This window comes from Chiloscyllium punctatum, chromosome 3 (genome assembly GCF_047496795.1).
Source record: "Chiloscyllium punctatum isolate Juve2018m chromosome 3, sChiPun1.3, whole genome shotgun sequence".
Lineage (NCBI taxonomy): Eukaryota > Metazoa > Chordata > Chondrichthyes > Orectolobiformes > Hemiscylliidae > Chiloscyllium > Chiloscyllium punctatum.
In genome coordinates, this window is record NC_092741.1 from 24,030,890 (window position 1) to 24,053,846 (window position 22,957).

Sequence of the window (22,957 nt, forward strand, 5' to 3'; positions counted from 1 at the left end):
TGACTAATGTTTAACTTATTCAAATTCAAGTCTGTTTGTGAGCCCAAGGAGAGGGAGGATATAAAAACTGATAGAAAGTTCAATACCCTACTCTCCTGACACTTTCCTGTAAACCATTCCTTTGTGACCAAGCATCTCCCCCTTCCCCTCACCCACCCAATAAAGCTGAGATTAGAGCAATTAAAATTCAGTGATTAATGAATGTTTGCAATTTAAACTGACAACTCACTTCGGCTCTGTTAGTGAATTATGTTCAATCCTTGCCCCTGTCACTGACCAACCCTCGCACAGATCTTGCAAGATGGTTTGCCTTTAAAGGAGGATATTGTGAAAAAATGAAATTGTGAAATAGCAATGGGGGGGCCATGGCTGTTAAAATATCTAAATCATTACAATGAAACAGGATAAAAATAATGCAGTGCTTTCTGATGGGAAATGGAAGCTCATGACAACATGTAGCTCCCAATTCTGCACTGCCTCATTGGTCTAGTCTCCCTTGCTTTAACGCAGTAAGTTGCAGTTAGCACCTTTAATGTTGTGAACATTGAAGGGTGCTTCACAAGAAATTCTTGTTCAAATGAATATTAGTATCAAGTGCCAACTTCCTGTCTCTTCCCCATATCCTTGCAGATTATTTCTATCCAAATAATCATTGAATGCTGTCCTGAATGCTTAATTGAACCTGCCCCCACAACATTTCCAAGCAGTACATTCCACACTCTAATGACTTGCTGAATGAAAAGGTTTTTTTCTCACATCAACCTTATTTTATTTGCACATTGCTTTAAGTCGACGCCCTCTTGTTCATTTTTCCTCTGTGAGCAGGAACAGATCTATCTACTGTATCGAGCCCACTCATGATTTTGAAAACCTCTATCAGATTTCCTCTCAGCCTTCTTCTCTCCATCTTCTTCAATCTATACTCATAAATAAAGTTTCTCAATTCTTGTTTCTTGTAAACTGCTTCTGCACTCTCTTCAATGCAGTCACATCTTTCCGCTAATGTGGCACTCACAACTGTATACAATACTCCAGCTGAGGCCTAACAAGTATCTTGTACAAGTTCACATCACCTCCTTGCTAATGGACTCTATAACCTTATTCATAGAGCTGAGGATACTGTATGCCTTATTAACTGATCTTTCCACTTGTCCTGCCACCTTCAGTGATCTGTCCCTCCCTCCTGCACCCATTTAGAATTGTACCCACTATTTTATGTAATCTCTCAATGTTCTTCCGACTAAAGTGCATCATCTCACACTTGTCTGCATTAAACTTCAGCTGCCACTTCATCAACTTGTCAGCAGCCTTTTAAAGTTCCATACTGTCTTCCTCACAGTTTTCAATTCTTCCAAGTTTCATGTCACCTGCAAACGTTAAAACTGTCTCCTGCACACTAAGATCTAGATTATTAATGTATAACAGCAAAAACAAGGAGTTGGAGTGGTTGGTCCTGGTATCAATCCCTAGGGAATCTCTTGTGTCGCGGTAGTAGTGTCCCTACCCCTAGAACAGGATGCCTGGGTTTAAGTCACACCGGCTCTAGAGGTGTGTGGTAACATCTCTGAACAGTTTGATTATGAAAATAGATTTTAAAATAAACTCCCCAAAGCCCAAAAGAAAATCCATTGACAATCATTCTTTGTTTGAATAGGAGCACCAGGCAAATAATTTCAGGGAACAAAACTGCAGAACAATAAGATGGGGAAATTAGACTAATGGGACAGCTCTGCACAGACATGATGAACCAAATAGCAGTTTTTCTTAATATGATACTAAGTCAGGTGGCATTGAGAGACATTATATTCCATTCAGAAAACTGTAAAGTGTTGGAAATTTCAGGCAACCTTATCAACATCTGAACAGGAAGGTTAATAGAAGAATACAGCGCAGTCCAGAAGAATTGTTCCAAGTGGAGCCCTTGTTTAGAAGTGTTCCAACACTGAGTCCAGCTTGAGGCATGAAGCTGTCTGCCGCCCTTTGGATGTTGACTTATCAACTAGACATTACCTGTTTGGTTTGCTGATTTGCTGCGTTTCAAGTTTCCTTGCTATCTCTGGAGAAATGTTCTTCTGCAGTGCCTGCCTTAGTCCAATATTCTTAAAAGCTGGTTTCCAATTAGCCTAAACAGCTTTCAACATTCATTAATTAACTTATGTCACTTATGCAAGAAAGATATGTGTAGTTCACACAATGTCCAGAAACAACAACGGTGTTGGAAAAAATATAACTGTATTTATTGGACCAGTAAGAGGTAATGGGGCAATCTGAAAGGATCATTCAAAATAATGGGACTTAAGGTTGCTCAGATGTTCTGGACACATTACACGGTCTATTAGGTTACACAGTGAAAGATTATTTCCACCAGTTCACCTTACCATTAACAAGGGGATAAAAGCAGTACTATCAGAAATAAAAGGAACATGTAAACATAGGGGATTAGAAGCAGGAGTAGGCCACTTGGCCTTTTGAGGCTGCTCAGTCATTCGCTGAGATCATGGTTAATCTAATTACTCCGCATTCCCACCGATCCCCAATGACTTCTCACCCACTTACTCATCAACACTCTATCCAGCTCTGCCTCAAAAATATTAAAAGACTCTGTTTCCTCCATGTTTTGAGAAAAAGTTCCAAAGACTCATGACACTGTTAAAGCAAAACATTTTCTCCTTTTGCTGTCTTAAAATAGTGAACACAAGGGGAAATTTATCAGCACCCTCGAGATCTTATATGACTCAATCAAGTCACCTGTTATTGTCCTAAACTCCAGCAGATACAAGCCTAGCCAAGCTTAGTCACGATGTCATAGTTATAGAATTATACCAATGGAAACAGACCCTTCGGTCCAACTCGACCATGTTGACCATAGTCCAACCTTTTCTAGTAAGCCAACTCATCTTTTTCAAGTGTCAGTTTAGCAAGCCTTCTCTGAACAGTTCCAACTTCATTTACATCTTCCTTTAAATAAGGTGACAATCACGGCACAGAGCACTCTAGATGTGTTGAAATTAGAAGGAATTTGATCTATTTATGAGAATATAGAAGGTTTTACGATACAGCTCATTCTGCTATAATGTGACAGTTGCGTTCCTCCGCAACCTCACTGTATAGAAAATTGAAAACTGCTACAGAAAATCGCGCTGTAGAAGGTCGTTATACCCCTTCAGTAGTAAGTTTGTGTAATCCAATCAGTGTTCACAACTCGTCAACTGTGTTACACCAGAGTGTCTATTGAAGACAATCTATAGAAAAAAGGGTCAATGTCATTCCCCACTCTGCTAGCATCTTCTCTCTGAATACCTCACTCTCGTTCAATAAGGCCATAATAAATAGGAATAGGAGAAGGCTGTTTGGCCCCAAGAGCCTACTCAGTCATTCGATATGGCTGATCATGTCCACTTTCCTGTGTTTCTCCTGTAACTTTGACTCCCCTACTGATCAAGAATTTATTTCAGCCTTAAATATACATAAGGACTCTGCCCCCACTCTGCTGCTATATCCACCCATAAACAAGGCACATGCTCTACGACTCACCATTTCATGTAAAATCTTTCCTCATTCTCTATCACCCACTCCAACTCCGGGCACCACCAACCTTTGCATGCCCTCTATGCTGCCTACTCACTTGCTTGAGGCATCTTGCAACTGCCACCCACTTCCAATTCCCTTGATAATTTTTTCTCACTCCAGAAGGGAAACAGTCCACAATAGGGCAGGAAAATCAAAATACCAGTGGGCTGTCTGACATTTATTTCCCCACCTTTTATGTGGAGAGGATCCCAACTCCGACTGCCGCGAGCAGATTATATCCAAGCTCCAGACTGGTATCAAAAGCTGCCCTTGATTTAATATGCCAGAACTCCTAACCAAAGTCAACTTCTCTTGACAGAGCCTGCTGACAAACAATGACAAGCTTCCTAGTTTTGTGTCCGTGCTAGGTAGAATGGCAAGATGGAAGTGGTATGAAACAAACAAATGGGCGTGGAAGAGGTGATCATGCTCGAGCCTGAAGGCTGTAATGTCCCCAAGTGGATAATGAGGTGCTGTTTGTCCACCTTGCACTGAATCTCACTGGAGCACTGCAGTAAACCTGAGACAGAAATTTTGGCATGGAAACCTGGTGGTTGTATTATTGTGGAGAAAGTGAGGACTGCAGATGCTGGAGATCAGAGCTGAAAAATGTGTTGCTGGAAAAGCGCAGCAGGTCAGGCAGCATCCACGGAACAGGAGAATCGACGTTTCGGGCATAAGCCCTTCTTCAGGAATCATTGTGTTATTGTGGCAGGCAACTGGAAGCTCTGGATCATTTTTACGGACAGAACGCAAGTGTACCACGAAGTAGTCACCCTGTCTGCATTTTGTCTTCCTGAGATAGAAGAGCTCTCAGTGTGAGCAACGAATATGGTAAATCAGAATGAGTGAAGTGCAGGTAATTTGCTGTTTCACCTGGAAGGTGTGCATGGGGCCTTCATTAGTGAGGAGGGAGGAGATAAATGTGTTTTCATGCAAGTCTTCACACCCCTAATGTCCAGTCTTTGCGACTTTTTATTTTAGTTTCTGACGCAGGTGATTTGGTGCTGGTTTCATACAGAGAAAAAAAGAGTTTATGCAAACACGTGTATTTTACTGTTTAATACATGGAAAAATAATTACCAGGATGATATGGTGATTATAAGATATAGGAACAGAATTAGGCCATTTAGCCCCATCAAGTCTACTCCATTATTCGATCACGGCTGATATGTTTCTCAACCAATTCTCCTGCCTTCTCCCTGTAACCTTTGAACATCTTACCAATCAAGAATCTAGCTAGATCTGTTTTAAATGTCCTCAATCTCTCGGTTTCCACAGCCCTCTGCAGCAGTGAGTTCCACAGATTAACCACCCTCTGGCTGAAGAAATTCCTCCTCATCTCAGTTCTAAAGGGTCATCCCTTTATACTGAGACTGTGCCCTTGGGTCTTAGACTCCCCTACACGTGGAAACATCTTCTCCACACCCACTCTATCCAGACCTCTCAGTATTCTGTAAGTTTCAATCAGATCATCCCCTCATCCTTCAAAACTTCATCGAGTATAGACCCAGAATTGTCAACTACTCCTCATATGACAAGCCCTTCATCCCCAGGATCATTCTTGTAAAGCTCCTTTGGATCCTCTCCACTTCCTTAGGTATGGGGCCCAAAACTGCTCAAAATATTCCAACTGCGGTCTGACCAGATCCTTATACAGGTCTCAGCAGTACTCTTGCATTCTTTGCTATACTTTGCTCTGGTATTCTAGCCCTCTTGAAATGAATGCTAACATTGTCTTTGCCTTCCTAACTGCCAAATGACCTGCATGTTAACCTTAAGAGAATTCTGAACTTGGACTCCCAAAACTCTTTGTGCTTCAGACCTCTGAAGTCTTTCCCCGTTTAGAAGACAGTCTATGTCTTGATTCTTCCTACCAAGGCAAATAACCTCACACGTTCCCACACTGCATTCCATCTATCTCTTCTTTGCCCACACTCCTACCCTGTCCAAGTCCTTCTGAAGCCTCCCTGCCCCCTTATCGTTATCTGTGAAAGAAATTGAATTCTCTTTCTTTATGACCATTAGACTTATGAGCAAAAGTCGGCCTTTCAGCCCATCAAGTCTGCTCTGCCATTCAATGAGATCATGGCCGATCTGATAATCATCAACTCGACCTTCCTGCCTTTTTCCCATGACCACTTAGTCCCTTACTGATTAAAAACTTGTATCAGCCTTGAATATACTTAATGACACAACCGCAACGGCCCTTTGTGATAAAAAATTCCATAGGTTCACTACCTTCTGAGGGTAGAAGAAATTTCTCCTCACCTTTGCCTTAAATATCTGACACTATTCTGAGGTCTTGACCCCTGGCTTAGACTTCCTACAAAAGAAACCAACCTTTCTGCATCTACCCTGTTAAGTCTCTAAGAATCTTGCATGTTTCAATAAGGTCACCACTCATTCTTATATGTTCCATCAAGTATGGGTCCAATCTGTTCAACCTTTCCTCATAGGCCAGTCCCTCCATATCTACTATCAGTCTCGCAAACATTACTGTACTGCCTCCAATGCCAGTACATCTTTTCTTAGATAAAGGACCCAAAACTGTTCACAGTATTTTAGCTATGGTCTGACTAATGCCATATATAGCTTTAGCAAATTCTCCCTATTTTAACATGCCATTCCTTTTTAAATAAGGCCAACATTCCAGTTGCCTTTCCTGTTATCTGCCAAATTTAGATGCTAGCTTTTTATGATTCATTGACAGAAACTTCCAAATCCCTCTATTCTGCAGTCTTTCTCAATTTGAATAATATTCAGTTCCTTTAATCTTCCTGTGAAAAAGCATAAATTCAGTTTCCTACATTATACTTCATCTGCCAGCTTTTTACCCACTCACTTAACCTATATTTCTCTCCTAGATTCTTTGACAACCTCGCCAATTGCCTTGCTACCTATTTCTATGTCATCTGCAAACTTGACAATAGTACATTCACTTTTATATTCGAGTCATTAATACACAGCGTATACTGACCGGTGGGCCAGAAAGCCTGGATTCAAGTGTGATCTGCTCCAAAAGTACATCCAACTGGGTATTTTGTGAATTTGTTGGTGGTTTTATTTATATTAAAGCAAAGAGCTTCTTCCCCATGGAATGGTTAGCTTCTGGGCATGGAAATGTAGAAACTGCCATTTGAGCTAACCTATTGATTTACAATAATATCTTTGTAAATCCCTGACAATCTTTTGTTGATTAATTCAACACCTGGATTTCCGTCTATTAAACAGGTTAGGTAGATCTTTGTTTGACAAAACAGTTATGGGTCGTGGGGACGGTCAGAAAAGTCGAATGAGGTCACAGTCAAATCCGCTGTAATCTTATTGACCATGGAGAAAGGATAGATGGGCCAAACAGTCTATTCCTGCTCCTATTTCTATGATCTTAGAAAATGGCTGATTTATATCTTAACTTCATTTATCTGCCTCAGCTTGCTTCTATTCTATTAATTTCACTTTTTAAAATTCCAATTGATTCCCAGTCTCAACAGTTTTTCAGTAAAGTTCTACATTTCCAATATCCTGTGTGTGAAGAAATGCTTTATAACTTTACACCTGAAATTCCTAGCTTAACTTTAAGGTTATGGCCCCTTGTTCAGGATTGCTCAACTGCAGGAATTAATTTATTTTTCTGACCCTATCGAATGGTTTAGTTATGTTAAGCACCTCAGTTGGATCACCCTCTTTATCAAGAGGGCACAAGACTAATCTGTATAACCTGTTTCCATAACTTAATTCTTTCAGCTCCATAGATTTGGAAGACGTTTCAGTGATGTACCTTTTAACTCGTCATCTTCAAGAGAATTGAGAAAGTCAACTGAATCCTCCAAATTGGCTTGCAACAGCTGTGACTTCTTCTTCAGTATGACAGGCTCAGTGAAGTGAAGATAGGATTGCAACTTCCCAGCCTCGGTAACCGACAAACCTGAGGGTAAATGCAAGGTGGACAACGCTATTAAACTGATAGCACCACTGTGAAATATTCTTTGCAGGTGGAATCACTGAATAACTCACCGAGCAAGAGGTTCAAAACTGTGTCTGATTTTGCCTCCTTTGAACTCTAACTGCATTTATTTTTGTGTCAGTTCAACTCACATAAAAATCCCACAGCTCCCTCACTTAGCAATCAAACTACCCCAATGATTCTGCATTAGTACAGTTTCAGTCTTTTACTCTTGGGACGCATGAATCCCAGGATGTAATGAGTCAATGCCAAAAATATTAATAGTGGCACTGGAAGTACGGTCTTCTAACAGCCCTTGGATGCATGGCAGAAATCATAAACCAAGCCTATACCTAGCACAAGACATCTGTGTTGTGAAGGGAGGTTAGAGTCTGTGACTGTTCAAAGAGAAAATAGAGATTATTCAAATATCCAGAATACTCAAGATAAGAGATGGGTTAAATAGAGTTAATATGTTTCATTCTCACAAACTTAGGGATTCAAGCTTAAAAGAGCAGGCATAATTTTAAAGTGAAAGGCAGAATGTTTACAGGGGATTTGAGAGAAAAAAAATGTTTTTACAAAGAGGGTGATGGGGATCTGGAATGCATTGCATAGAAAGGTAGTTGAGGTGTGAAACCTCACAACATTTAAAAAGTACTTGGATGAGCCCTTGAAGTGTAATACCATTAAAGATTACAGGCGTAGCATGGTAAAGTGGGAATGGTGTCAATAATGGTGTAATTTTTGTGGTGCAGACATGGACCAAATAGCTTCCTCTGTAATATATGATTCTATGATGCTAGGGACATTATCAAAAGCAGTTGAAGAAACTATTGCAAACAGAAACATGTAACCCAGAATGGAAATATTTGTAGATGCTGGAATCTTGTTTTGAAAACAAAAATGCTGGAAATCACAGTGGGTCAGGCAGCATCTATGGAAAGAGAGCAAATTAATGTTTTGAATCTAGATGACTCTTCACCGAAGCTGGACTAGATAAGGAGGCTACCTAGTTGGGACTAAGGAAGAGTAGCAAAGTAGGTAGGTACCTTAGAGTTATAATTTTGATGGACCGTTAAGGAAAGCAATAAACTTTTCTGAAATCTTTTCATGGAGGTGTGGGAAAGACTTTAGTTGGGGGGGGGGGGGGGGGCAATGACTTTGCTAATTCCACCTCTAGTTTCCAGTGGTGCTAATGAGATTTACATTGATTTCTTATGGCTGGCAGCAATGTTGTCGGTAACCTACGCAACCCTAAAACATTTTCCATTGGTATCAATAAGTAACTCGTGGGTCTCACAGAGCTGCCTGCCCACAGGAACTGACCTAAGAAGCGTGCCATCTAAGCAACTGCCCACCAGGGGCCAGTAACATACGTGTTGAACAGATTGTGTCAGAGGAGATAATTCCTAATAGGACAATCAGGTATAGGACATGAATAGGTCTGGCTGAGTGGCCGGTTTCCTACTTTGCTTGGTCGTGGAGGAGTTGAAAGTCCAGGTGGAATCTCTCCAAGGATCTAGGACATTACCTCATACAATACAATATTAAATATTATGACATCATTAATATTGACAATAGCAACAATATAAACACTTCCTGCCTTTCTTTTGGCTATAGAGACCTTGAATCTTTAAATTTTGTACAGTAAAACAGCTCCCATAATTTTAATGCTTCTTCAACAGCACTTCCCAAACCTGTGAAACTACCACCTAAAACAACCAAGGTAGCAGATACATAGAATATCCAGTATAACTCTCACACTGACAGCTACCCAAAAATATGTGGAAAATTGCCCAGGTACAAAAGCAGGACAAATCCAACCCAGCCAATTACCACTCATCAGTATACCCTCAATCATGAATACAGTGCTGGAAGATGTCATCAGCAGTTCTATCAAGCACAATTGCTCACCAACGCTCAGTTCAGGTTCCGGCAGGGCACTCTGCTTCTAATCTCATTATAGCCTTGGTCCAAACATGGATTAAAGAGCTGAATTCCAGAAGTGAGGGGAGAATGACTGCCCTTGACATCAAGACCATGTTTGACCGAGTGTGGCATCATAAGGTCACAGGGGTCTACAGCATTGGAAAAGACCCTTCAGCACCTTGTGTCTGCACCAGTCAAGAACAACTACCAAAGTAATCTAATCTAATCTAACTATTCCATCACATTTTCAATACTTGGCCCCTAACATTGCATGCCTTCACATTATAAGTACACAGTCAAATACTTTGTAAATGTTATGAGGTTTTCTGCCTTTATACCTTACAGGCAGTGAGTTCCAGAATCCCACCACCCTCTAGGTGAATTTTTTTTCCTGACATCCCTTCTAAACCTCCTGTCGTTTACCTTAAATTTATATCCCCTGGTCACTGGTACTTCCACCAAGGGTGAATGTTCCTTCCTGTCTAACTTTCTATGCCCTTCAAAATTTTATACATCTCAATTGTGACTCCCCCCAGTCTCCTCTGCTCCAAGGAAAACAACGCCGTTTTAGATATTTTCTAACCAACCTGTTTCGAGACATAATTACACATCTCTGAAGCAGGTGGGATTTGAAGTTGGGACAACCCTGATCCATCAGATCTCCCTTAATAACTTTAAAAAAAAAGCAGGAATCAATGGGAATCAGTGAATGTTCCCAACTGGTTGGAGTCACATAGGAAGATGGCTGTGGTTGTCGGAAGTAAACCATCTCAGCTCCAAGACATCGCTGCAGGAATTTCTCAAGGTAGTGTCCAAGGCCAAACCATCTTCAGCTGCTTCATCAATGGCCCTCCCTCCATCACAAGGTTAGAAGTGGGGATGTTCCCTATTGATTGCACAATGTTCAACACCATTCTCTGATACTGAAGCAGTCCATGTCCAAATGCAGCAAGATCTCGACAATATTCAGGCTTGGGCTGACAAATAGCAAGTAACATTCATGCCACAAAAATACCAGGCAGTGACAATCAAGAAAGAATCTAATTATTGTCCCTTGTCATCACTAAATCCCCCACTATTAACATCTGGGGGGTTACCACTGGGCAGGACTAGTCAAAGTACTGTGGCTACAAGAAGACGTCAGATGCAAGGAAGCTTGGAGCAAGTAACTCATGTCATGACTCTTCAAAGCCTGAACACAATCTACGTGGTACAAGTCAGGAATGTGATGGGATGCCCCCCCATTTGCCTGCATGAGTGCAGCTCCAACAACACTCGAGGTTTGATTGGCACCAAATGCACAAACATTGACTCTCTCCACCACAGACACTCAGTAGCAACAGTATGCACCATCTACAAGATGCATTGCAGAAATTCACTAATGCTACTTAGACAGCACCTTCCAAACCCATGACCACTTACACTGAGAAGGACAAAAACATGGGAGCACCATCACCTGGAATTTCTCCTCCAAGTCACTCACCATCCTGACTTGGAAATATATCACTGTTCGTTCACTGTCACCAGATCAAAACCCTGGAATTCCCTCTCTAACACATTGTGGGTGTACCTATAGCACATGGACTGCAGTGGTTCAAGAAAGCAGTTCACCTTCTTAAGGACAAATAGGGATGAGCAATGAATACTGGCCAGCCAGCCACACCCATATCCCATGACTGAATTTAAAAAAAATGTTTGACTTCATTCCACCAAGTGAAATTTAAACTTTAAAGACTGGTTACCTCCAAAACTCCTGTTCTTGTGGATTTGCTCAAGAGGTGTCTTGATAAAAGCACCCCTGGGAACTATTGCAGCTTCTCTGTTTATTTGTTCAATTGTAGCTGTCAAGCGTTCTTCCTCTTTTACCTTTAGCTATAACAGAAATACATGTAGATTTTTAAAAACCCTGATGATCATAAATTACAATTTTGGTTCATCAATCATGTCTGTCTTCGTTGACTTCTGCTGGTATCTTGTCTCTGAGACCATTGATTATTCTCATTTACTAACCTCCAAATGGCCACCTGACTGTATCTCTGATTCCAGACCAGAGCCTGAGTCTGCTAATCATCTGCCACTGGATGTTAGGATTTCACAAGCTATTCAACCTATCCCCCCACAGCCCACCATCGCTTCCCTCTCCCATTTCACAGTTGGTAGCAGATACTTTGATCATCATGGTCCTGCAGTCTGGAATTCTCTTTCTAAACCCCTCTGCTTTGTGATTTCTTCCTTCTTCAGTGGTAATGCCACTGGATGCACAATCCGAAACCTCAGGCCCTATGTCCTGGGGATATGGATTTGAACACCATCATGGCAACAGTGAAATTAGAATTAATTACATTCTGGAAAAAAGACCTGGCCTAGTGGTGGCTATGTAACCATTGGGAATTGATGTAAAAAAACTATCTGGATCACTCATGCCTTTTAGGGAAGGAATTCTGCTGTCTTTACCTGGTCTGACCGTCATATGACTCCAGACTTGTAGCAATGTTGTTGCCTCCTAACTGTCCTCTGGGCAATTAGGAAAGGCAATAAATTCTGGTCTAACCACGTTCCACGAACAAATAGAAAAAGTCTGTTGAAAAATCTGTAGAATTCATCTATCTATTCTTTTGGTCATCCCCCGTCCCCTTTTTAAGCACCTAATGACATTTTGCTGTGTCTGAGGTGTTACACCAGTAGAATTTCTTCTTTATTATTCTCCAACTTTCTTTCACATCTTTCCCTGAATACAAGTGTTCAATGGTTGGTGACTGCCATCAAGTACAACTTGTTTGTTAATTTGTTAATGGTTGAGTACAGAAACTGAGAGTTTGCGGTTTGTCTGATTGTGAAATGCATCAGCAACCTCCACATGAGCAGTTTCCATCAAAAGTGGGAATCCGATTCAAAAGCTGATGTTAGTTAATTTTCCTTCATACATGGGCTTTGGGTGTTCTTGGAAAGGCTGACATTTCTTGTCCACCACTAAACTGCCCTTGATCTGATTGCTCTCTGATATGGCCTCGAGAGCTAGTCAACAGTCAACCTGATTCAAGAGTCACATGGAGGCCAGACCAGATGGGGATGATCAGATTTCCATTTCTAAAGGACATTTATGAATCAGATGAGTTTTTAATGCTAATCAACATTGGTTGTATGGACACCATTAGACATGCCATTTTTTGATTCCAAATTTCACAGAATTCAAATTGCACAGTGTACCACAGGGAATTACCATGTTGCTGGTTCAAATCAAACTCATACACTAACCTCCAAACTGGCCATTTCTTCTTCATTTTTCTTAACTGATATGGTGTCGTACTCATGAGAAGGATCACCCATGAAACGACCTTTAACCCGCATGGATCTCTCTATCATCTCATCTGTTGCTGGGGGAAGTAATTTCCAATCCATGCAGTTTAAACTGTGTAAAAAAGGAAAATACCACTTTTTATTTCTTTAGCTGAGATGAATATAACAAAACAGAATGTCACACTAACCACTGCTGGACTTGTCGTTGTCACACGGAGCTTTATTTAAGACGTTATTAATCCTTCCTCACATTAGATTGTGAGAGACCTCTCATTATTTCAGAATTTTTACATTGCACAAAACTAGGAAATCTCCTAAAATACTGCAAGATTACTATCAACAATATTGCTTTTGATACTCACGTGTTTAATTTTGTCTGATCCATTAAGAACACTTCTCAGGAACTAGACATTCCCTTAGCTCAATTGAAAGTCAATTGTAGAGGATTTTTTAAAAAGTCATTCTTCAGGCATGGCTATCTGAAGTATGAAAGGAATATTCTGGGCTGAAGGACTTGTAGTATTATTAGTGGATTTTCTAGATCTATTCAAAATCGTAAATTTGTGCAAATTATGCTGTATTAGGAACTTTAAATACTGTGGTATTGCTGGCAGTAAATGAAAGACTATGATGTTACTAATGGTTAGTTTTTGGAAAGCACTGGCAAAGTGTAGGACACTGGAAAGTAAAGTGTGAGATAGGCCAGACAGAAACCTGGGAGGATGTCTGGGTAGACAGCAGTTGTCCGAGGAAAGAATTGAGGATATAGGAGAAGGATGGTTGAAGTAGATTGCCAAGGAAGAAAGTGATCGACGGGAACAATGAGTAGTTTGAGGAGGATGTCATTGGTTATGAGAATGAACTGTTAACCTGGAGCATCATTCCTGAGCAAATTCGAATTTTCCTTTGTGCTAGTTGAACAGCCCTCAAATAATTAACCTTTGCTGTAAAAGCGAGTAACTTTGAAAACAGAAACTAACTAAAAACAAATACTTGCAGAACAGAAAGCCATGGTACTCCATTCCCGGATATAGCGATCTCAATAGACAATTGACAATAGATAATAGACAATAGGTGCAAGAGTAGGCCATTCTGCCTATCGAGCCAGCACCACCATTCATTATGATCATGGCTGATCATCCTCAATCAGTATCCTGTTCCTGCTTTATTCCCATAACCCTTAATTCCACTATCCTTAAGAGCTCTATCCAATCTCTGCTTGTGCATGCACAGAATACAACATCGTGGTATGCCGTTCCCGGAAACAGCAATCTCTGCGTGCGCAGAACACAACGGTGTGGTATGCCATTCCCAGACACAGCGATCTGTGTGTGTGCATACGCAGAACACAACAGCATGGTACACCGTTCCCGGAAACAGTGATCACTGCATGCACACAGCACAACAGCATGGTACAACTGTTCCCGGAAACAGCAAGCTCTGCATGCGCAGAACCAAACAGCATAGTACAATGTTCACGGAAACAGCGATCGCTGCATGCGCAGAACACAACAGCATGGCACACCGTTCCCGTAAACAGCGATCGCTGCATGCGCAGAACACAACAGCATGGCACACCGTTCCCGGAAACAGCGATCACTGCATGCGCAGAAGACAATGGTGTGGTACACCATTCCCGGATACAGTGATCTCTGCATGCGCAGAACACAATGGTGGGGTACACCGTTCCCGGAAACAGCAATCTTTGCGTGCGCAGAAGACAATGGGGTGGTACACCATTCCTGCATACAGTGATCTCTGCATGCGCATGTGCAGAACACAACAGCATGGCACACCGTTCCCGGAAACAGTGATTTCTGCATGCGCAGAACACAATCGCGTGGTACACCGTTCCCAGATACAGCGATCTCTGCTTGCACATGCGCAGAACACAATGGTGTGGTATGCCATTCCTGGATACAGCAATCTCTGCGTGCACAGAACACAACAGCATGGTACATCGTTCCCAGAAACAGCAATCTCTGCGTGCACAGAACACAACGGCATGGTACACCATTCCTGCATACAGTGATCTCTGCATGCGCATGCGCAGAACACAATGGTATAGTACACCGTTCCTGGATACAGCAATCTCTGTGTGCACAGAACACAATGGCGTGGTACATTGTTCCCAGAAACAGTGATCTCTGCATGCGCAGAACACAATGGTGTGGTATGCCATTCCTGGATACAGCAATCTTTGTGTGCACAGAACACAATGGTGTGGTACACCGTTCCCGGAAACAGCAATCTCTGCATGCACAGAACACAATAGCGTGGTACACCGTTCCCAGAGACAGCGATCTCTGCATACGCAGAACACAATGGCGTGATACACCGTTCTTGGAAACAGCAATCTCTGCATGCGCAGAACACAATGGCGTGGTACACCGTTCCTGCATACAGTGATCTCTACATGCACAGAACACAACGGTGTGGTACACCATTCCCAGAAACAGCAACCTCTGAATGCGCAGAACACAATGGCGTGGTTCACCGTTCCTGCATACAGTGATCTCTACATGCACAGAACACAACGGTGTGGTACACCATTCCCAAAAACAGCAATCTCTGAATGCGCAGAACACAATGGCGTGGTTCACCGTTCCCGGAAACAGCGATCTTGTGCATGCGCAGAACACAACAGCGTGGTTCACTGTTCCTGCAATACAGTGATCTCTGCATGCGCAGAACACAATGGCATGGTCCACCGTTCCTGCACACGGCGATCTCTGCTTGTGCATGCGCAGAACACAATGGTGTGGCACACTGTTCCCAGAAACAGCAATCTCTGCATGCGCAGAACACAACGGTGTAGTACACCGTTCCTGCATGCAGCAATCTCTGCATGCGCAGAACACAACGGCGTGGTACACCGTTCCTGCATGCGCAGATCACAACAGGAACGGTGTACCACGCCATTGTGTTCTGCGCATGCAGAGATCACTGTGGCACAATCGCGTGGTACACCGTTCCCAGAAACAGCGATCTCTGCGTGCGCAGAACACAACGGTGTGGTACGCCATTCCCGGAAACAGCAATCGCTGTGTGTGCATGCGCAGAACACAAGAAACTGTCTTTCTTGGGCTTTTTTTGTAAACATCATCCAGATTATAAAAACTGCTATACTTGTTGTTCTGAGAGAGACGACGTGGTCAAGTCCTGCAGTTAGGGTCAGAATCACGCTGCCTCTCCTAAAAGCTTTTGAGTTAATAAATTTGATTGACTTGCTTCTAAATTTGAGTTTTATTAATTTTACTACAACAAATTGGCAGTGTGAGCAGAGTCCTGTTCACTGTCCTGGGTATGGTGGCCACTTCCCAGGATTTGGGGCAGGATATCAGACAAAAGCAGGTCAAATTACAGAAGCTGTTGATCTGGTAAGAGTGAATGAGAGAGTGATTAGATTAGATTACTTACAGTGTGGAAACAGGCCCTTCGGCCCAACAAGTCCACACCGACCCACCAAAGCGTAACCCACCCATTCCCCAACATTTACCCTTTTACCTAACACTATGGGCAATTTAGCATGACCAATTCACCTAACCTGCACATCTTTGGACTGTGGGAGGAAACCGGAGCACCCGGAGGAAACCCACGCAGACACGGGGAAAATGTGCAAACTCTACACAGTCAGTCGCCTGAGTCGGGAATTGAACCCAGGTCTCTGGCGCTGTGAGGCAGCAGTGCTAACCACTGTGCCACCGTGCCGCCCCGTGTTTGTTGTGTGGCCTTTGAGTTGAGTCATACTCAGTATGATTGTTCCTGTCTGAGATAAAGGCCTAGATTAAATAAGCGGGATACAGGAAAATGATCACTCCCTCAAACAGGCATCGCCGGACTCCGATAGGAACAATTCAGGGTGAGATGCAGCTGGTGGGAAAACACGCAGCCATCGTGGCTGGTGGGTAAACGCGATCGACCAACAGAGGATCTGTGAGTATAAACCTATCAGTGTTGTGGCAGGACAGGGAGATCAATGGGGACCCCCGGGTCTCTCATTAACCAGTATATGATAGACAGATGACAAAGATTGGATGGGAACCATCCCAGACCCTAGATCAACAGCAAAATTGGCTCCTGGGAGAAAAGGAAGATAAGACTAAGAAAATAGGTGTCCTTTTGGCCCATCAATTGGCTGGCCTCATAGGTCAGAGTTTGGAATCTACAAGGAAATGAACCGAGGAAAAACAAATACTTCAATCCCAACTAAGGGAACTGAAATAGGAAAATCAGTTCCTGGAGGATAGTCAATGGGGTTCATTGCCACCTTATCATACCCAGAAGAGCCTGATCACATCACCTGAACCATCGGAACACCCTCGTGAGGAAATTAACTTAGCCCCAGTAACTCGCAGTGGGGAAGGAACCAACGCATATGCAAAATTTAAGCCGTTTACACCAGGTGAATTGCAGCAGATCCTAGCTTCCCTGGGTCACTTACAGGCCCGCAGTAACAATGCGAAGTTGTGGGTTGAATTAGATACCATCTGGGTGGGCCACCAATACATTTAAGGGATATCCATCAACTGGTGCGGGCTGCTCACCCTTGGGACAATTGGCGTCTAATATTTGACGGGTCTGACATAGCCGATGTCCCACAGCAACAAAGTCAAGATTATAGGAGAAGCAGACGGACCCAGGGTACCCGTATTAAGGCAGATATAAAGGAGCCCTTCGGCAGACTTAAGGCTGAAATCCAGCGTGTTCTGGGGAAACTGCCCACCAATGGGGCAAAAATAACACCAAAGAACAGAAGGGGGAGGGCACCTCTGAATACGGGGAATTACTCTTTCAGGTCTACCAAGTATTCTCAGGGATTTCTCAGACAGGTTGCTCTGACTGGGCACTTATTGAGGCTTTCAAGGACAGGCTGTCTCCCGCACACGAGGCAGTCTTAAAAATGGGGGTCATCGTTCTCCAAGACTATGAAACCCTGGTAGAATGGATAACAGGCGTTAAGAAGGACACAGGAGGAAAACTGTGTGCATAAAGCAGGAAAACCTAGCCGTCGTCACAAAGACAAAATCAAGACCCATGTGTCACAACTGTGGCAAGATAGGCGACATTGTTCGGGATTGTAGGGGGAGGAAGCCCACTTCTGTCTGTCACTACTGTGGCAATAGGGGCCACTCTGAAGACACTTGTTTGGAAACCAACAAACACCAAGAATACATTGGACTGACATCTGGCAGCCCCCATGGGTACAGGTGATAAGGAGAGAAGGACTTATGTGTCTGCAATGGTAGGGGCAGACAGTGTGAGGTGCTAGTGGACACAGGAGCCTCCATATCTATTACTGACCTATCCTTGCCCATAACTAACAAAATTATTTATGTGAAGGGGATTAATGGACAATGATCCCCTGCGTACTTGAGACCAGTCTAGTAGAAATCAATAACCTGTATATTCTGATGCGATTTTATGTGCGTAAAAATAATGGAGGAACTATTATGAGAAATGATTTAATGAATGAGTACACAGCCCTTATAAACTGTGGAAAGGGTGAATTAACCTGGCCCCATCCCGATGGGAGAAAGGAAATATTGGAGACTTATGCAAGCCACTTGAGCACCGTCCAAGTCTCCTCCTCTATGGGACGTGATTGGCAGTTCGAGGATAATGGCTTTGGTGCCATTTGCACCTCTGTCCTAGGGGTATGGGCGGAGACTAAATTAGATACAGGTTTGATAAAAATCGACCCCATAGTCCTGGAGGGTCTGGAACACATGCCACACCGCCAATACCCCATAAAACCTGAGCCAGAAGGGCAGTTGTGGAAACTGTGAAAGGATTAGTGGAGAGGGGACTTCTCTGAGAGACTACCAGCACTACTAATTCCCCCACATGGCCGGTCAGTAAACCTGACAGAAGATACCATCTCGCAATTGATTATACCGCCCTAAACAGGATCACTCCTAAATTACACCCTATAGTCGTCAGTCCATCCACAATCTTAAATGGACTCTCCCTGACCCACAAAATCTTTACTGTACTGGATATTGCGAATGGATTCTAGTCTATGCCCCTCCATTGTGACTCCCAAGATAAGTTTGCATTTACCATCAGGGATAAACAGTATACTTGGACCAGACTTCCCCAGGGATTCCAAAATAGTTCAGCCATCTTTCACCATGTAAGGAGTGAGGTACTCAGGGAGATCAACCTGCCCCGCGGCACTACGATACTCCAATATATCGATGACATCATCCTGGCTTCTGAATCCAAACCAAGACATTAGGATGCACTATGCTTAGTCCTGAAGCACTTGCAGGACAGAGGGTTAAAAGCCAGCCCAAAGAATGCTCAAATGATTGAGCACAGCACATAATGCTGTGGTATGTTGTTCCCGGAAACAGTGATCTCTGTGTGCGCATGCACAGAACACAATGTCGTGGTACATCGTTCCCTGAAACAGTGATCTCTGCGTGTGCACGCACAGGACACAATGGTATGGTACGTTGTTCCCTGAAACAGTGATCTCTGTGTGCGCACACACAGAACACAATGTCGTTGTACATTGTTCCCTGAAACAGCGATCTCTGTGTGTGGATGCACACAACACAACAGCATGGTACATTGTTCCCGGAAACAGTGATCTCTGTGTGTGCATGCACAGAACACAACGGCATGGGATGTTTTCCTGGAAACAGCGATCTCTGCACGTGCAGAACACAACGCTGTGGTACGTTGTTCCCGTAAACAGTGATCTCTGTGTGCACATGCACAGAACACAATGGCGTGATAAGCCTTTCCTGAAAAAGCGATCTCTGCGTGCTAATGCACAGAGCACAATGTCGTGGTACGCCGTTCCTGGAAACAGTGATCTCTGCGTGTGCAGAACACAACGTCGTGGTACGTTGTCCACGGAAACAGCAATCTCTGTCTGCGCATGCACAGGACACAACAATGTGATAAGCCTTCCCCGAAAAAGTAATGTCTGCGAGCTCATGCACAGAACACAATGTCGTGGCACGCCGTTCCCAGAAACAGTGATCGCTGTGTGCGCAGAACACAACGTCATGGTATGTTGTTCCCAGAAACAGTCCCAAAAACAGTAATGACTGCGCGTACATGCACAGAACACAACGGCCTGGCACGTTGTTCCTTGAAACAGTGATCTCTGCGTGCTCATGCACAGAACACAACAGCGTGGTACACCATTCCCGGAAACAGCGATCTCTGTGTACGCATGCACAGAACACAACGGTGTGGTATGCCATTCCCGGAAACAGCAATCTCTACGTGTGCACACACAGAACGCAACGTCGGGGTACATTGCTCTCAGAAACATCGATCTCTGCGTGCTCATGCACAGAACACAACAACTTGGTACGATGTTTCCTGAAACAGAGATCTCTGTGTGTGCATGCACAGAACAGAAAGGCATGGTACGTTGTTCCCGGAAGCAGCGATCTCTGTGTACGCATGCACAGAGCACAACAGCGTGGTATGTTGTTCCCGGAAACAGCGATCTCGGTGTGCGCATGCATAGAACACAACGTCATGGCACGCCATTCCCAGAAACAGCGATCTCTGCGCGCACATGCACAGAACACAATGTCGTGGTACACCATTCCCGGAAACAGAGATCTCTTTGTGTGAATACACACAACACAACGGCATGGTATGTTGTTCCCGGAAACAGTGATTTCTGAGTGTGCATGCACAGTACACAACGGCGTGGTACACTGCTCCTGGAAACAGCGATTGCTGCGTGTGCATGCACAGAATACAACAGCTTGGTATGTTGTTCCCAGAAACAGCGATCTCTGCGTGCGCATGCATAGAGCACAATATCGTGGTACGCTGTTGCCGGAAACAGTTATCTCTGCGTGGGCATGCACAGAACACAACGGCGTGGTACTTTGTTCCCGGAAATAGTGATCTCTGTGTGTGCAGAACACAACGTCATGGTACGTTGTTCCCGTAAACAGTGATCTCTGTCTGCGCATGCACAGAACACAATGGCGTGGTAAGTTGTTCCCAGAAACAGCAATCTCTGCATGCGCATACACAGAACATAACGTCATGGCATGTTGTTCCCAGAAACAGTGATGTCTGTGGGCGCATGCACAGAATACAATGGCGTGGTCGTTGTTCTCAGCAACAGCGATCTCTGTGTGCGCATGGACAGAACACAACAACGTGACACGCTGTTCCTGGAAACATCGATCTCTGCGTGCTCATGCACAGAACACAACAGCGTGGTACGTTGTTCCTGAAAACAGTGATCTCTGCGTGCGCAGAACATGTCGTGGTACGTTGTTTCCATTAACAGTGGTCTCTGTGTGCGCATGCACAGAACACAATGTGATAAGTCTTTCCCGTAAACAGTGATCTCTGCGAGCTCATGCACAGAACACAACGTCGTGGTACGCCGTTCCCGGAAAAAGTGATCTCTGCATGCGCAGAACACAACATCATGGTATGTTGTTCCCGTAAACAGTGATCTCTGTGTGCGCATACACAGAACACAACATCATGGTATGTTGTTCCCGTAAACAGTGATCTCTGTGTGCGCATACACAGAACACAACGTCGTGGTACGTTGTTCCCGGAAACAGAGATTGCTGCGTGTGCCTGCATAGAACACAATGTCATGGCATGCCGTTCCAGAAAACAGCGATCTCTGCATGTTCATGCACAGAATACAACGGCGTGGTGCACCGTTCCCAGAAACAGTGACCTCTGTGTGCGCAGAACACAACCTCGTGGTATGTTGTTCCCAGAAACAGTGATCTCTGTGTGCGCATGCACAGAACACAACAACGTGACACACCATTCCCGGAAACAGCGATCTCTGCACGCACATGCACAGAACACAATGTCGTGGTACACCATTCCCGGAAACAGAGATCTCTTTTGTGTGGATGCACACAACACAACGGTGTGGTATGTTGTTCCCGGAAACAGTGATTTCTGCGTGTGCATGCACAGTATACAACGGCATGGTATGCTGATCCTGGAAACAGCGATCGCTGTATGTGCATGCACAGAACACAATGTCGTGGTACGATGTTCCCGGAAACAGTGATCTCTGCGTGTGCATGCACAGTACACAGTGCCATGGTACGTTGTTTCCAGCTACAGCGATCACTGTGTGCACGTGCACAGAACACGTCAAAGTACGTTGTTCCCGGAAACAGCAATCTCTGCATGTGCATGCACACAACACAATGGCGTGGTACGTTGTTCCTGGAAACAGTGATCTCTGTGTGCGCAAGCACAGAACACATCAAGGTACATTGTTCCTGCAAACAGCGATCTGTGTGTGTGCACACACAGAACACAATGTCGTGGTACGCCGTTCCCAGAAACAGAGATCTCTGCGTGCGCGTGCACAGAACACAATGGTGTCATATGTTGTCCCCGGAAACAGCGATCTCTGCCAAACTGCTATAGATATTGAATATGGGGAAGTAGATGGTGACATCTTGAAAAATATCCATGTTACAGAGGAGGAAGTGCTGGATGTCTTGAAACGCATAAAGGTGGATTAATCCCCAGGACCTGATCAAATGTACTTTAGAACTCTGCGGGAAGCTAGGGACATGATTGCTGGGCCCCCGTTGAGAAATTTGTATCACTGATAGTCACAGGAGAGGTGCCAGAAGACTGGAGCTTGCCTAACGTGGTATCATTATTTAAGAAAGGTGGTAAGGACAAGCCAGGGAACTATAGACCGGTGAGCCTGAAGTCGGCGGTGGGCAAGTTGTTGGAGGGAATCCTGAGAGACAGGGTTTACAAGTATTTGGAAAGGCAAGGGCTAATTAGGGATAGTCAACATGGCTTTGTGTGTGGGAAATCATGTCTCACAAACTTGATTGAGTTCTTTGAAAAAGTAACAAAGACTGATGAGGGCGGAGCGGTGGGCTTTATGTCTATGAACTTCAGTAAGGCATTCGACAAGGTTCCCCATGGGAGACTGGTGAGCAAGGTTAAATCTCATGGAATACAGGGAGAACTAGCCATTTGGATACATAACTGACTCGAAGGTAGAAGACAGAGGGTGATGGTGGAGGGCTGTTTTTCAGACTGGAGGCCTGTGACCAGTGGAGTGTCACAAGGATCGGTGCTGGGTCTACTGCTTTTCGTCATTTATATAAAAAATTTGGATATGAGGTATAGTTAGTAAGTTTGCAGATGACACCAAAGTTGGAAGTGTAGCAGACAGCGAAGAAGATTACCTCAGAATACAAAGAGTTCTTG

At 43.9% G+C, this 22,957-nt stretch overlaps 1 protein-coding gene across 1 annotated transcript in view; it reads right to left on the reverse strand.

The window, feature by feature from the left end:
- Window positions 1–22,957, reverse strand: part of rsph9 (radial spoke head component 9) — a 63,478-nt gene that overhangs the window by 35,749 nt on the left and 4,772 nt on the right. The window contains exons 2-4 of the mRNA XM_072550819.1: window positions 12,704–12,857; window positions 11,191–11,320; window positions 7,352–7,498 (exon numbers count right to left, since the gene is read on the reverse strand). Coding sequence (XP_072406920.1) covers window positions 7,352–7,498; window positions 11,191–11,320; window positions 12,704–12,857 — 431 coding nt within the window. The remainder of the gene's footprint in view (window positions 1–7,351; window positions 7,499–11,190; window positions 11,321–12,703; window positions 12,858–22,957) is intronic.